A 16,491-nucleotide genomic window follows, 5' to 3' on the forward strand; every position below is an offset into this window, starting at 1 on the left:
TGTGTGTGTGTGTGTGCGCGAAGGTGTATATATATATATATGTGTGTGTGTATGTTTGTGCATGCTAAGGTGTATGCGCGCATGCGAAGGAGTGTGTGTGTATATTAATATATATATGTGTGTGTATTTGATAGCTTCTTGGCTTTTTAACTGACTCATTTACTAATCAGCTTGATTGGTATGGCAGTCCACACCCACCTCTGTGTGTATCTTTTGTGTGACTTGAAATTTATATTTTTTCATCTCAAATAATTCCGTGTTGTTTTTTTTGTTCAATTTTTCTCTTGATTTTTTTCTTGTGAATGTTTTTTTTTTCTGTGTATGTGTAAAATTTTAGTCAAAGCTTTTGAGGTGCTTTCTTTATTTGATTAAAACTGTTCTTTCTAACCTAACAAACTTCTAACAATGATGAAGATAATAATAATTAAGGTGTAACAGTTGTCATTTTGATAACTAACCTACTGCTACCTGCCTTTCATTTATTATAGTCATTGCTTCTTTCTCTCTCTCTCTCTCTCTCTCTCTCTCCCTCCAATGTGAAGCTTCTCTCCACTTTGCTTGCTACAGCCTTCCCTAAATGAGCATTTCTGTATCTACTCTATATGGGTGAATTAGCTTACTAATTAATAAAACTATAAAAATCCTTATTCACTAATAATATTAAGTTCTCAAAGAACTGATCCTTGTCTTAACAGCAGTGTATCATCATTATTATTATTATACTTAGTGTCATTCATTGCAGCTAGGTAGTGGCAGCACTTCATCTCATTGAGCCGAACCTCTTGTAACGTCGTCAGAAACTTTCATCTTACAGTGAAGTAGCTCCTCTACTAGTTAGTTTCTGTTGATGATGATACTGACAATCAGCATAGTGCTGAGAAAAGAGAAATTTTGCCAGTGTAAATCACTAATTAGAAACGTGATTTTTGTCAGATCTTCGTTTTTCTCAAATCATTTTGTGGGTTTTTGTTTTTAGTTTTATTTTCTTCAATGATTAATTGATGTTTTAATTTGGGTATTTAAAATATTTTTCAGTGGGCTTTTTTTTACTATTATTTTTTACTTCAATGGAAACATTAAAACGAAAAGCTAACTAGTTTAATTTTAAATAGAAAAATGTGATGAGAAGATTTTGTATTTTGTTTGTATTTAAGATTTAAAACTGACTCTCTCTCTCTCTTTCCCCACCCCTGTCTAACTTCTAAAAATTTATTCCTTGCCCTGATAGCTGAGGCTGGTTTCTTCAGAGTGACACAGACCCCACCCAGCCATTTGCTATATTAAAAGATGCACTTGTTTGTGATCTCTCTCTCTCTCTCTCTTGCCCTTTATCCTCTCATAGTTCTGCGTTTTTATCAAACTTGCACATTTGGCTTACCATTTCTCTCCAGAAATTAAGCCTTCATAAGCTTTTTTTTTTTTGCCTCCCCCCTCTTGTCTTGATATCTAAAATACATTACATACACATATATATTTCTCTTCTCTTTTTTAAAACCTTTTTCTTTTTTCTTTTGCCTTTTCCTAATCTATGATTATGCCTCTCTATTTAATGGTGTTTTTTCCTGCAGTCTGCAAGTGGATAAGTGGTTTCTGTATATGGGAAAATCACAAAAAAATTCAGCATCAAGTCCATCCTGATCAGCAACCATTTGATGCCCTTATAATATGGAGAGGTAGAGTTAAGATGTCAGCTTTTAGCCTCCGTCTCCATTGTTTTAGTTGCAACTTTTTTATTTTAGAAACTTTCGATGTTGTTCATTTATGGCACCAGTTCCCATAATTTTTGTGAAACGTTTGTCATTAGTTCCATGGCCAGTCCATTGCACGATTTAATTTTCTGTGTGTTTTAAATATAATTTATATTCAGTTCCTATTTTAGCATTGCATTTTACCATTTTTGATTCCTGCATGTCCTCTTGTTTTTCAGTTTCTTTTTCCTTTAAGTTCTTAATTAACACTTGCTCCCAACCCCTCTCCTATCTTGTCTCTCTCCTGAATTCACTCTGGTTTGAAAAATTCCACACAATCCATCAACTGTTGCACTTTTTTTTTCTGCTTCCTTAGTGACCCTTAGTCCCACCACACATCTGTTTTAAGAGATAAGTGTAAAACCCCATGTTTTAGGCTTTGTTTTTTCTTCTACCTGAAATATTTGTAGAATGGTGAAAAGGTGAAAAAGTTTTCACTTGACTAACTTGAAAAAAGAAATGAAAAGAAAAAGGCCCTCAAACAAAATTAGCAAGAGCCACAAAAACTGGATTTTTTTTCTTGTAGAATAAGGGATACATTGTTAATCCCTGAATCCTTTCAGGAGTTTGTTCTGCTAGATTTTAATCCCTTACCAGCAAATTAAAGTGGTTGGCATTAGGAAGGGCATCCAGCTGTAGAAACTCTGCCAAATTAGATTGGAGCCTGGTGTTGCCATCCGGTTTCACCAGTCCTCAGTCAAATCGTCCAACCCATGCTAGCATGGAAAGCGGACGTTAAACGATGATGATGATGATAACAGTATTTCACTGATATTTGCTGTTGCTGGAAACCAAATTAAGTTAAACGTATCTATATGCACACGCGCATGCACACACACACAAACAAACACATGCACACACACACACAAACACACTGGTATATCGCTACACGAAACGGCTCTCTCTTTGAGTGAGGTGCAGTATACAATTTATGCTGACACCAATAATGATAATTAAATGTACTAAATACGACTCTCTGGCCTCACCCATTATTTTCCTCTCCACTCATATCTATCATAACCTCACCCACTGTTGGCTATTTCAACTAGATACTTGCACATAGTCTTAAATGTTTGCTATTTTGCCAGTAATTTTTTCCTTTGAAAAAAAAAACGAAAAAAAACAGTAAAACAATTCTTCTTTCAGAAACCTGCGAAATTATATTTAAAAAAAAAAAAAAAAATGAATTTTTACTCTGTTCCTGTTTGCCGTTAACTTTCAGATTAGTCTTCTAATTTTTACGTCTGTAGCGCTGCCTTTTTTTCTCTTTCTTTTGCTGTAATCAAATCTTTATTGTAATAATACTGAAAATATTGATGACTTTTTGGATTAAAGCTGAGTGGCCGCTTAATACCTTTGTGACTGAATCTGAATAGATTCATGAACATGAGTCATGCTCTTAAGCTTGTATCATCATACACTGTTGAACTAAACCTTAATCCAGAAAAATCTTATATCTAGTGTTTCCCTAATATATTTTGATTATTTTATATATTTTTTCCCCCTCTGAATACATGATGTTTTCTTAATTTACATCATGGTTTCGATATATTTTTCTGTTCATTATAATCCAATGATTTCTTGTGTTCACATTTTGATGATGACGATGACCTCATAAATGTGGTCGTCAGAAGACTTGTTTTGTCTTTTTTAAGCAGACCTGGACAATTTAGGTATTTAATAATTTTAATAACAGTCATAATGAATAAAGAAATTAATGTCATTGTTTAATGATTTGCTTTAACTAAAAGAATTGCATAAATTAATTTGAAACAATCTGGTTCATTGCAGTAAAATGGTTATATACAAGTATGTAGTTAGATTCTTATAGATTGATTTAAATATGTATTTATCATTATTTGTGTGTGTGTGTTTTCAGCCATATATTGAAAAACTGCTTCTTGTCTGATCACCAATGTTAAGCACCATTTTGCCTATTTAGTGCTTAACTGGGTAACTATTTGGGAAAACATAAGTGAGGGTACTGTGAGGAAATCCTTTGGTTTTTAATATCGATACTCTGGCATGGCTGCAGTCTATGGCGCAAACACATATACATACCTTTGCGTGTGTGTATATATATATATATGTAATGTATGTATGTATGTATGTATGTATGTATGTGTGTGTGTGTATGTTTCGGCACAAGTATAGCAGTGTAATGAAGGAGTCTGCTTCCCAACCATATGGTTTCAGGTTCAGTCCTGTTCCATGGCACCTTGCTGAGGTGTCTTCTATAGGTCCTGGATGACCAAAGCCTTGTGAGTGGATTTGGGAGATGGAAACTGAAAGGTGTCCGTTGTATATGTCTACTCTGACTCCTTGCAGTAGTCCTAAGTATGTGCCAGCATCATACAAGCAGTGTTGTTCCTTTTCAGTCTACCTTAGGAACATGTCCAGCCTTGAGGAAAAATTTCCTTACTTGGAAATGAGTGAGGGTTGGCAACAGGATGGGCATCTGGCTTAAAGGATTGACCACAGTGAATTCTGCACAAGCATGGAAATATGGATGTTAAAACCATATATAAGTATGCATGTATATGTGCATACATATATCTGTGTGTGTGTATATATAGACACACACACACACACTGATACAGCTCCTGTGAACTGTCCTACTCATGCATGGATGTTAAACAATGATGATCACACACGCATTAATTTTGTTAGGTCCTCTATGTTTTTATATTGCTGGTGATAGTGTGTGTGTATGTATTGATTAAACAAAGCATCACTGTTCATATAGACGGTGGTGTTTGTGTGCTGTCCTCCATAAGACCATATCTGTGCTGTTCATTTCCAGTGAACTGAAGGAATTGTCTTGGAGACAGATGACCGTCAGCAACAGAAAGAGTATCTGGCTGTGGAAAAAGTCTGCCTTATAGGCATGTAAATGTAGACCGCAACACAATGATGATGTAGCTGTATACACACATGCAGACACTTATTGACTGTACATGCACAGGCATGGCTGTGGTTAAATTTGTCTCAGCCGCATGGTTTCAGGTTCAGTCTCTTTGTGGGGTACTTTGAGCAAATGTCTTCTATAGCCCTGGGCCAACCAAACCTTGTAAGTGAATTTGGTAAGCAGAAAATGGGAGAAGCCCATAGCACATGTATTTGTGTGTGTATGTGTGTCACTCTCCTTGTCACCTAATAATTGCAAGCAAGTGTCACTTTCAGCAATGTTCATTTCCAGTCTTCTATGAAAAACTTGTCTAGTCATGAGGGAATGTTACCTTTGAAACAGTTGAGGGTTGGTCGCAAGAAGGGCATCTAGCTGTAGAGAATCTGCTTCAGTGAATTCCGTATGACCCATGTGAACATGGCAAAAAAGGGCATTAAAATGATAGTATACACATGTATGTGTTTGTATGTATATATATTTATGCACATACGCACGTACGTACATACATACATACATAAATATTGAACACTAAGAATGTATGCTCAATACTGCATTGGTAGTTAAAGATTCTTTGTGTATTAAGGCTACCATTGGTTTCATGTTTGGAAATACTTAACAATTATTTAGCCTTTCACATGGAACATCAGTGTTCATCTCCATTTTGGATTACATATATGTATGTTTACATGTGTGTATGTATATATATTGTCTTCTCTCAGTGGGTGTTGACCATTCATCTGATCTGTGTGCAGAAATGGCAAAGCCTAGTACTTGCCTGTGCAAAAAAAAAAAAAAAAAAACTCCCTACCATTAGTGCCACCTATTTTGCAGAAGAGAAAGTTGTATTGGAGCAACACAGTTTGATCCTAGTATCATTGTTAGTATTGTTGATGGAACAAGTAAAAGGTGCAACTCTTCAATGATTCAGTTAATTTGCTGCTCTGGGTTTGTAGCTGTTATTAGTGACTGAAAATGTGAAAAAAGAAGTGAACATTGCTGGGACTTTGAACTCGGAATGTAGTGAGTTGGAGCAAATACAAGGTATTTTATCCACTGTGTAATGACCACATGCATGTTCATATATATATATATATATATATATATATATATATAATAGGCACAGGCGTGTGGTAAGAAGTTTGCTTCCCAACCACATGGTTCTGGGTTCAGTCCCAACTGTATGGCATGTTGGGCAAGTGTCTTGTACTATAATCTTGGGCTGACCAAAGCATTGTGTTTGTCCCCTGCCACTTCTTGCCAACCGGTGTTGATGTGTTTACGTCCTTGTAACTTAGTGGTTTGGCAAAAGAGATCTATCTGTCTGTGTCTAATGTGAAGCTATGACAACGGCTGTGCTGATGATGCCTTTTGAGACAGGAACGTCTACAACGCTATTTTATCTCCAGATGGAAAAATAATCCTAAATTCTGAAGAACTGTTGCCTCCTTGTAATTATCTCCCCATTTCTATTTGAAGTCAGTCCTAATCGCTGCAAGGTGTTGCTTTGCCTTACCTTGAAGTGAAGATATTTACAATATATCAAGAATTAATCTTGTGTAAGACTTGGTACACCTGTATTCATCTTAATGATTGTGTGTATGTGTATACGTTTAATTATATAGCTTCAGATATTAGGTTGTTCTGAGTTCAGTGTTGAAAGTGAGTTTAGTTGACTGTAAATTTGATAATTAATTTAATTAAATATTTACCATAAAACCAACTGTCAGTTCTTTCTGAAGTCTTAAATAACTGGTGAAAAAAATGTTGTTGTTGTTTTACTGTAGTGTTGCTGTTTTCTTTATAGAAAAGGCCAAGGAAAGTACTGGTGGTGTTGCTTATGAAGTTATTTTGAAGCCTGCATCAAATTATACCCCTCATAAGCCTGGTTCTCCTCCCAAGGAGACTCGGTCTCTCACCCAGGAGGCTATTGCTGATAAGTTAAAGAAAGCTCAGGAGAGAAGAGAGGTAATGTATCAATCTGTCTATCTCTATCTCTGTACTTCTCTTCCTCCATCCCCCTCTCTCTGTATCATACTTGTATGTTTTTGCCAAATTGGTTTCAGATTTATGCATACATGTATTTAGGGTAGACATAGTCTAATACTGTTTTAATGAAAATGGCTCAATTTGTGTTTTTCATGAGGTGCTTGTAGCAATAGTTAATCTAGCATGGGTCCCCAAACTTTTTAGACCACCAACTTCTTCATGGAATCCTTGCCCCCCCCCCTCATCAACCCCCAGGCATGTACAAAAAAATAATAATTAAGTAGATGTGCATTTATTGACCCTTTGAATAGTCTCCATCTACCCTCAGGGGTCAGTATCGATGACTTAGCAGATCCCTGATCTAGCAGGTCATGTAAGACCTGCAAATGTTAAGTTCCTCTTATGCAAATTAATTTTCAGAATTTTATGTCCAGGTGTCCTGCGGAAAGAGAACTGTTTGGACTTTCTGTTAATGACAACTTGGAGTGTTCATATTATCATCTGACATACTTGGATGTTTGCATCTTTCATTCTTCATTCTTTAAAGAACCAGTTTTGTATTTCCTTATATCTGTTGAAAAATAACGCTTTGCTTCAATTGACTTTGGAAATAATGAAACTTTGAAAATAACTTTGTTATTATTAAGCACTGGGTTTAATGTAGTAGACTAACCCCCCCCCCCCAAAAAAAATTCTGGCCTTGTGCCTATACTAGAAAGAATTATCAAGCTGATGTTTAGAACATGAATTTAACAGATGTTTGATGGAAGAAGACATTGGCTTGAAACAAGTTTGTGTCACAGAACCAAGGCTGGACTCCAGTGGATTGCTATCAAAAGCATTAATTAAATTTGTTCATTAGATTACGTATTATCTGCTGTCTCTTCTTGGAATTTCCTCTCAAACTTTGTTGCATTTCATTGGGCGTTACTCCTTGGATTCACCAGATACTTATTGTTACACACTACCCTACTTTGTCCTGGAGGTGGTTTAAGAAACACATAATTGAGCTATTTTTAGTAAAATCGTTTTTCATTTGATGTCCACTTGTGTGTATGTGTGTATATATATAACTTTTGTCTTTCATATTTTTGTTCTGATGAAGGACTATCATCTGAAGCGTCAGAACTCCTTTTTAAGTCTTAAGTTAATACAACTTATACATTTTTGTCCTTCCTCTGTTGTCTTTCATTTTTTCTTCATTACTTCTGTATTATATAGTGTGTGTGTGTGGGTGGTATGCACACACCATTAATAAACTGAATTCAACCAGGATACTGCTTCTATACCTAAATATCAGTAGCTTTTTTTTATTGCTAGAACCATTTAGCTTTACATAATAGTTTCATTGAGCTTTTTGGTTCTTAATTATAACTATTTTAATTACATACAATTAGCCATTTGATTACAATGTTTCGTTAAGATAGCTTTAATAATTAGTGCAAAAGTTGGCTGATGGGTTAGTAAGCTATGTAATGATATTAATGATCTATCATTTAGGAAATGGTTCTGTGTCTGGAGCTATTTTGTTGACAGTAAAATATAATATATTGTAGATATTAAATCATGTAGTTTGGTCTCCTAGTTTTTTTGTTTTTTTTTTCCTCCTCTTTTTGTGGTGCTGGGGTGGATGGACTTTCATTTACAGCTGCCATCTTGTTCGTTGGTTTTGTACATTGGCACAACTTTCTGAATCTTGAGACTCACCTCCACTGCAGTGGGATTGTTTGCTTATCTATGGATTATCTTACCACATTGGAACTATCAGAAAAACAAAAATAATGGATTACATTTGTCTGTATTCTTTCTGGATTAATACTATTGCTGCTAAAATCCCTTTGCATCTGGATATTCTATCAAATTACCGTTATTGGAATATTTACTTCATGGATTTGTCTGAGCATTTTCAATTGGTGCTTGCCTTCAAATGTGAATCATATTGGACAACATTGGTTTAGCTTCTTACGGATTTTCCTACACACATACATACACACACACGTGCATGCATTGGAGATGTACTTCCCAGGCAAATGATTTCGTCTGACTATTGAAACTAAAACCACCAGCCTGGAAGATGCATATAAGCCCTTTTAAAAACAGAAAAATGGTCAATTCGCTTAAACATTTGGTGTCAGAACTTTTGTCCCACTGACTGCAACCTGGTCACTGACATGGCTCAGCTTGCCTTCTCCTTGTGGGATATTAATGGTGAAAAATCCCATTTATTAAAAAAAAAGTGTATAAATAGGAAGTTTATATCAAACTGCTGTCATATCAATTTTTATCGACTATCTATTTAAGGTTATAAAACAATGGGAATATGTAAAGACTGATGTGTAATCCCAGAACATCCTTTATTTCCTGCCACAGTTTGTTTTCCCTCTTTCTCTTCCTCCTCCTTCTACTTTGGTCTTGTAAACTATTTATGTTGGTCATAAAGCTCAACTGATTGACTTTCTTCCTAATGTATTCTTACTCTGGTGAGACCATAACTTGACAATCTAATTAATACTGGCACTGTGAATGAGCCTTTAGCATTCAGATTACTGTCGAATGTAATGCTTATTTATTCACATTGTTTGCAGTTCATCATGCATTATCTCATAGCTTTGAGATTTAAATGATGATTGCTTTTTATTAGAATAACATTGTAGGATAGGTATGAGAGGTCAGATCTGGTTGGTTTTGAACATAAAAAGGTAGAGTATTTGGGCCAGATATAGCCAATACACTCTTTGTTTCAATTAATTTTAAAAAGAATTTAGTAAAATATCTTTGTCATTATTAAACTGATGTCTGGAAAATAAATTGTGAAAATTTGAAAGGTTTTAGTTTAGATCATAGTTTGTCTCATAGAACCAAAGGTGATTTCAGGCAGCTTAGTCTCGAAAGGCCTCTTGTTGGAAGAAATGGAAATATCAGGAGTCTTCAGGTACGACCACAAATATCCATTTCAAACTGGAATGTAACTTGAAATGCAACCAAAAACTAAAGCATATCCAGTCATTTGAAGCTTTGCCAATTTTATTTACATCATATTTTGAAGAGGGTGAGATTTATCTGGAGATTGATAAGTACTCTTGGATTAAATGAATTTGGAAGAGTAAAAATTTGGTGCAGTTGGTGTAGATCTTCAGAAATTTTAAGTGTCTAATTGAGGAAAGAATTGCAACTATTATGTGGCAAATCTGACAAATATGGCTGCCATCATATCTTCTTGTTCCAAGCCAAGCGAATTCAACATAGTAATAAATGAAATAAGTTTCAAAATAATGAAGAATCTATCAAATAAAGTCATAATTAAGCTGATGTTTGGAATTTAAATTAATGGGAAATTTTGATGGAGAGTTTTAATTTTAGATCTTAGAACCAAAGATCAGTCTCTGGTGGGTTAGAATGTAAATGTTGGTCGATGCTTCTGTGAATTGACTTCTTTTTTTCTAAGTCACAAGTTTTAAGGTACATAGTTGTAGTGTTATAACTGAGTATATCTATGTCAATATTAGTGAATGCAGTGTAACAGTAATATCTATGTATGTAGTAGTGAAGATAGTGAGTATATATATATATATATATATCTGAGTGAATACAGTAATTGGGTATATCTGAGTGAATGTTTCCCAGTGCATTGTGTAATCATTTCTGATAAATACACCCTTCTGAAGAGATGAGTTTCTGCTTTATTCCACTGAAGCTCACCATTTCCAGTTCAATTCATGCCAGCATAGAACTGATTCTGTCAATTCTTATGGATATTTTAATATATATTATAGTCTGTCAGAAATGATGCCAAACAAAATTTCCAATGATCAGTATTTCATATTTATATAATCTGGAGAATGGCAAAGTTTTTAAGTTGTATTTCTAAATACCGAGTTGATATGTGTGCAAAAACATAAAAACATGTAAAACATACTCACGTACATGTGTACAGTGGTTTAATGTCTTACACATACACGTATTCTTTCATTCTTCTGCAGTTGACTCTTCTGTACTTCATGAGGTTTTCTTTCAATTTTCTAGTCTCTAGAAACCCAGAGATTGGAACAACTGCAGAAAGAAAGAGAACGAGCACAGCAAGTTCTTCAGAAAGCTCAAGAAGAAAACAACACCTTTTCCAAATCTACAAAAGAAAAACTTCGCAGGAGTTTGGAATTAAATAAGGAAAACAGAGAAGCTCAGATTAAGGCATTACAAGATCGTCTTCGGGAACATGTAAGTCTAGTGTTTTTTTAAAAATTATTTTTTTTGCGTTGGGACATTTTGTAAATTTGTTAAACCCAGTCCTTGTAATGACTTACAAAACCAAAAATGAATAAAAGCAAGAATTTAGAGTTCTCTCCCTTACATTAAGGAGAATGTCTCAATTCTGTTGAAATGAATGTAAACAAGGTTAGTACAACTCTTGTTATATCATACATCTCTGGACTGGTTGACCAGTGCAGTTTCATTTGGTACTGTGTCTTACGGGAAATTAAGATTCAACTCGATAACTTCTTTGAAGTGATTGGGGGGGGGAGTAATTCTGTAATCCTTTGCCCCCCCCCTTGAATTCTTAACCTGATGGCAAGTATTTAACGCTTGTTTAGAGGTGGAAGATTCACTAGGAAACAGTTTTTTCTCACCCCCTGTTAAAAGTGGTAGGTTGTGATTCTTGTTAGCAACTCTTTTTTAAAATTTTTTTTTTTTTACTGTATTTCCTATTACAACCCGTCTACTCATTTTCTTATTTTTTTCCCACCATTTGCCATTATATATAGCATTGCTTTATCATGATTATACCAAAAATTGAAATAATAAACTTGGTACTTAGGTACTTTTGATTCTTTTTTTTTTTTAAGTGTTCCTCTCAAGTAGCTGTTGCTAAGAAGAACCACTTAACTCTTGTAAGAAACTATGTTGTGAACCATTCTTGTTGATGTAATAATTCCACTAATGTTTATTCTTTGGTACCACTTTTGGGGGCTGAAATATCTGAATGAACTAAAAATAACCAAGTGATGTTACTTTGTTTTGAAATGAAGTTTCTGGAAGATTGCTACAGTGCCATTTGTTGGTTCATATTGTAATACTGTCGTGATATTGTAGTATAAAGGGGGTTGATACTGCATATTAGCAATAAAGGGACTCAATATAAGAGCATTGTTCTTTGTATTGTTGGGACATTATAAATAAAGGGGTTCAGTATAAAATGAGTTGATGCTATATACTGTTGATATATTGTCGTATAAAGGAGTTTGAAGAAAGGGTTGGTATTGTATACTGTTGGGATGATATTGTAGTATAAAGGGGGTTTGATATTTGAAAAGGTTTTCTCTTTAATACTGTTGATAGAATGTAAAGAGTTGGTGGTTTATATTATCAATATAGTATTAGGATTTGAGTTAAAAAGGGTTCATATAGTATTAAGGGATTTGGTATAAAAAAGGTTGGTTTTTAATACTATTGATAAAGTGTAAAGGGTTTTGATGTTGCTATTTCTTATGTTGTGTGTATGTTTGGTTATTTTAACTGAACTCTCTGTGGTGGTGGGCAGGAAAATAAACCATGTGTCTCTTTAAAGTGTTGAAACAAGCCTCCTTGTCTGGAGAATGGCGTAGAATACATGTGACTACTTTTATGTTTAGCGTAAGAAGGTATCTGACGCATGTAAGAATAGTGAAATGGTGTCCAAAGACCTGGAGGAAAAGATAAATCAAAAATTTGAGAAATATGATCAGAACAGGAGAGTCCAGATGCAATTGTTGCTCGATCGCCTCAGGGAGCACGTGAGTGTCACTAGGCCAACCAGCTGTCTTTATTTTATTTTGTTTTAGTTTAATTGCTTTTTACCCCGATCACTTTTTTGTAGTTTTATTTTTTTATTTTATTTTAAAATTAAAAAAAAAAAAAATTTCTGTTGGTGCAAATCATTGAGTAATACTGGAATAAAATAAACTTGGAAATTATAATGACCTATCAACTGTGGACCCTTAAAAGTCTGGTGCTAAGGGAGCAGTATCTGCTGTAGGGGCTATTTCCTCAAATGAAACTAGAATGAGTTTCAGTAAAACACTGGAAAAACAGCCAGAAGTTATTCTTTAAATTCTGACATGGCAACAGACACACTGACTTTTTTATTATCATATTTCTGTTGAAATACACTGACTTGGTTTCAATTAATTTTGAAACTAATGAATTTAGTAAAATAACTCATTATTAATGTGTTGTTTGAAACAGATCAAAATGAAATTTTGATGGAAGAAGGTTTCAATTTAGATAACTTTAAAACATGAAGTTAGGACCATAGTTTCAGGAGATGGCTTTATGCTGCTTGAAACAAACATGTAATATAGCTAAATATCTCAATTGACCTGAAATTTTAGTTGGTGTAGAATGTGGGTAAAGTTGCTAATATATTTTTAAAAAGTGCTTTTGATTTGAGCACTGAAGAACAAGCATCTTACATAATGTTATGTCTTTAAAGTTCTCTGTTTTAACTGGAGATGTTTAAACTTAATGCTGTTAGACTTTATTAGCTTCACAGGGAAACTTGAGGTAGTTTTCTATAACTACTTCTGGAATTGCCTCTGCCTTTCATTTGGAGAAGAATTTATCTTCTGAGATGAAACAAGAGACTTAAATTGATCTTATGGAAAGCCTGAAATACATAGTGTGCTTGCAGGTATGCAGTCACACAAAACTTTATCTATTTAAATATATATTACAATGTGTGTGTGTGAATCACTATACACACACCCACGTCTGACCAGTTTAAAATATTTAAAACTTTGTTTCCTTTCTTAGTTAGAATTGAGCATATTGTTCAGAATGACTTTCAGTTTAACTGAGCTGCCTTCCGAGGGAAAGATTCTTTACCTGGCTTTACTGTAAACAAATTGGATTTGGCAGTTTATGAGCATGTAAATTTGTTTAAGATGCCTGGTACAAAGTCTGGAACAAGTTTCTCTCAGTGTGTTAAACATAGATCTGGAGAGTCCGTTACAACCATGAAGCTTCTCCATGCAGCTCCTACTTACTATAAACAATGTTAAGTATATAACAGTGAAATCTAGGGCAAAATGAATGCTTAATTGGGTTCTCTCTTAATGTCATGTTTAATAACAGTTTCTTGGTCATTGTAAACTGAGAATCTGGGTTAATTAAAATAAACTGGTCATTATACAAGGCCTATCTACCAATTTAGTGCAAACAAAAAATGGTATTTTCCAGTATTTACTTTTGAAAATATTTTTGCTTCAAATTTCTTTTTATTTGATTTTTGTACTTTTTTGTGCACATGCATGTTCCATTGCCAAAGTTTATTTGATGCTGCTGTTGCTGAAAAGTCTCATAACGACATTTACTGTGCTCCGATATTCTAATAACAAATCTCAGTAATTATCATGACTATTGTCAACCAATTCATGGATCTAAAGAATGCCATCCCCTCTTCAAACATTCTATCAATGTTACAGAAGCAGCAGCAGCATGGTTTTACCGAAATAAACTTCTGGTTCTTCCCCCTCCCCTCTCCTTAAAAGTTCATGTTCATTCTTTAGCAATTCTGATTGGTTTGTAATTCCTCAGATCCTCTGTTCGTTTTCCCACCTCCACTGTTTTCTGCTAGTCTTGCATCACCAAAGTACTTTCTTTAATTACCATCATTGAAAAACTTTTTATTTCCCACTCCCCTCACAGCACCAAGTTTCTCTGGCTTTTTTGTTTTGACCAAACAAATCTCTGCTAGTCTTAGGAATGTCTTTTTTTTTTTCTTTTTTTTTGTATAATTCTTCAGTTAATCATCTTAATTTTATTTTTTTAAATTTAATTGGCTTCAGTTTTTTTTTTTTCCTTCCCTTCCTCAGACTGTTCAGTAATTATCTGATAGACAGATTTAAGGGTTTATCTGAGATAACCCTTATAATCTGAATTTCTATGCCTTCAGGTTTTGAATACCTATTAGACTGATTGGTCTGTTAATATTTTATTCCACAGCACCCTTGTATTATTATTATTATTATTTTCGTTGTTGTTGTCATTAGATATGTTGTTCAATGCTACACATTGAGCAACTAGTTGCTTCTTCTTAGATATCGCTTGTCATTTCGCAGCTGCGGAGTGCATAACTCTTGCAGCCTTCCCTGCTTATCTGTCACAATTAGCCATTTCTTAAATTTCCTTTGCATCTTGTTAAGCATGGTCCGTTCTAAATCCGACCACGACATTTCCATAATTTTACGTGGTTTCCTTGTAAACTATTTCAAAATTTTCACAATATTCTTTTAAACAGTCAACTTTAAAGCTAATGTGACTTCTTTCCTTTTTTTAATTTTTTTTTTGTCATAATTTAACTCTCTTTAAATTCCTTAATTAATTTAGACTTAATCATTTCGATTCTTTGATCTTTCTTTAACATCTAATCTTCCAACATTTGAACATGAACTTTTATATGTGTGCATGCCCCATTTTGCTTCATCACTTGTATATATAAAAAAAATTAGTGAAAAATGAGCCATTTGTAGACTATCTGTGTATGTATGTGTGAATGTTCGTATGTATACGTGTGTGTATGTATGTGTATATATATGTGTGTGTGTGTATATATATATATATATATATATATATATATATATATGAATTTCTGTGTATGTTAATAATAATTTGTATCAATTGTGATTATTCAGCTGTTGCTTGTTACAACTGTTGGTGCTCTAAGTAACCGTTTTTAGGTGGCAGATATTCTGCAAATGGCTTGTTAATCTCTGATTGTGTTGTTTGGTTGGCTGTCTGTTATAACTAGTTGATCTGGGCTCTGTTCTCAACAGGACAAACATATTAAGGAGGTAAACAATGCTTGTGAGACAATGTACAAAACTTCTGGGGAGAAGATCGGTGAAAAGGTTTTCCAGAAAATGGATTCAGCTATCAAGAACAGAGAGGGAGTGATTAAAGCTATTCAAGACCGTCTTCAGGAACATGTAAGAAAGCATGTGGACGATATTTTCATCCTTTTATTCTTATTCATAAGAAGAGTTCATCGTATCATTCATTGTCATTTTATATTTATCGTTATTGATCATTATTATTATTATTATTATTATATTCATTATTTACTACCTTTATCCTACATGTTTTGGTTTCCTAGTTAGAAAGCATGTTTCTTGTGCTCTGAATAATGCTCCATCAGTCGCAAATGCCCCCATTTACAATTACTTCCCCCTCACCCCTGTTTTTTGGGTGGGGTGTGGGGGATCCAATATCAGCAATGGGTAACATAATTGAGTTCTCTCTTAGATGAATACAGGTAGGGGCCCCTTTAATAGCTGAGCCAGAGACAGGTTTCTAAGTAAAGTTTACTGGGTTCTGGGTATTTTTACAGCCCCTCGCCTCAATATGTAAATAGTTACATGGGAGGGTGAATGGTGGTGTACCATTTGTGTCTTTAATGCAGTTCTTTTGAATATTTAGTGTTAGCAGGGTGTCTAGTGTTATCAACCTTAATACAGATTCAGTTTCCAATGGATTGGCTCAGTTCTTTAGAGACATATTTGTTAAATTCCAGGGATTTATTTCTAGAATCAGTTTTTTATGGTTGGAATCTTTTTAATTATTTTTCTTTCTTTAAATCAGTTTTGGGTTGTTAAAGTTTTTCGGGTCTTGACTGATGCTAAAATTATTGCGAGCTCACGAAGCGCAGCTCACAGATTCATTAACTGCCCTTCTAACGAGTGTTCTTTTGTGTTTCTTTCAGGAAAGACGTATTGAAGAGGTGCGTAAAAACAAGTTGTCTGTCCATGAAGATGATGATAGCTACGAGTGTGTGGTTGACAACAGTTAATGTTGCTGGCATCCAAGCCACATGGCCGC

General features: G+C 34.4%; 1 protein-coding gene across 6 annotated transcripts in view; it reads left to right on the forward strand.

The window, feature by feature from the left end:
* LOC106884330 (stathmin) overlaps positions 1–16,491 on the forward strand; it is a 25,184-nt gene extending 8,693 nt beyond the window's left edge. For 3 of the 6 annotated variants that reach the window (XM_014935666.2, XM_052976069.1, XM_014935667.2), the window contains 5 exons: positions 6,461–6,621; positions 10,666–10,857; positions 12,270–12,410; positions 15,450–15,602; positions 16,376–16,485. In XM_014935666.2, coding sequence (XP_014791152.1) covers positions 6,461–6,621; positions 10,666–10,857; positions 12,270–12,410; positions 15,450–15,602; positions 16,376–16,462 — 734 coding nt within the window. In that variant the 3' untranslated portion in view covers positions 16,463–16,485. Of the gene's footprint in view, positions 1–1,568; positions 1,674–6,460; positions 6,622–10,665; positions 10,858–12,269; positions 12,411–15,449; positions 15,603–16,375 lie in introns of all 6 variants that reach the window. The other 3 variants (XM_014935663.2, XM_014935665.1, XM_014935664.2) reach the window with 2 other exon arrangements.

The sequence above is a fragment of the Octopus bimaculoides genome, chromosome 23 (genome assembly GCF_001194135.2).
Source record: "Octopus bimaculoides isolate UCB-OBI-ISO-001 chromosome 23, ASM119413v2, whole genome shotgun sequence".
Lineage (NCBI taxonomy): Eukaryota > Metazoa > Mollusca > Cephalopoda > Octopoda > Octopodidae > Octopus > Octopus bimaculoides.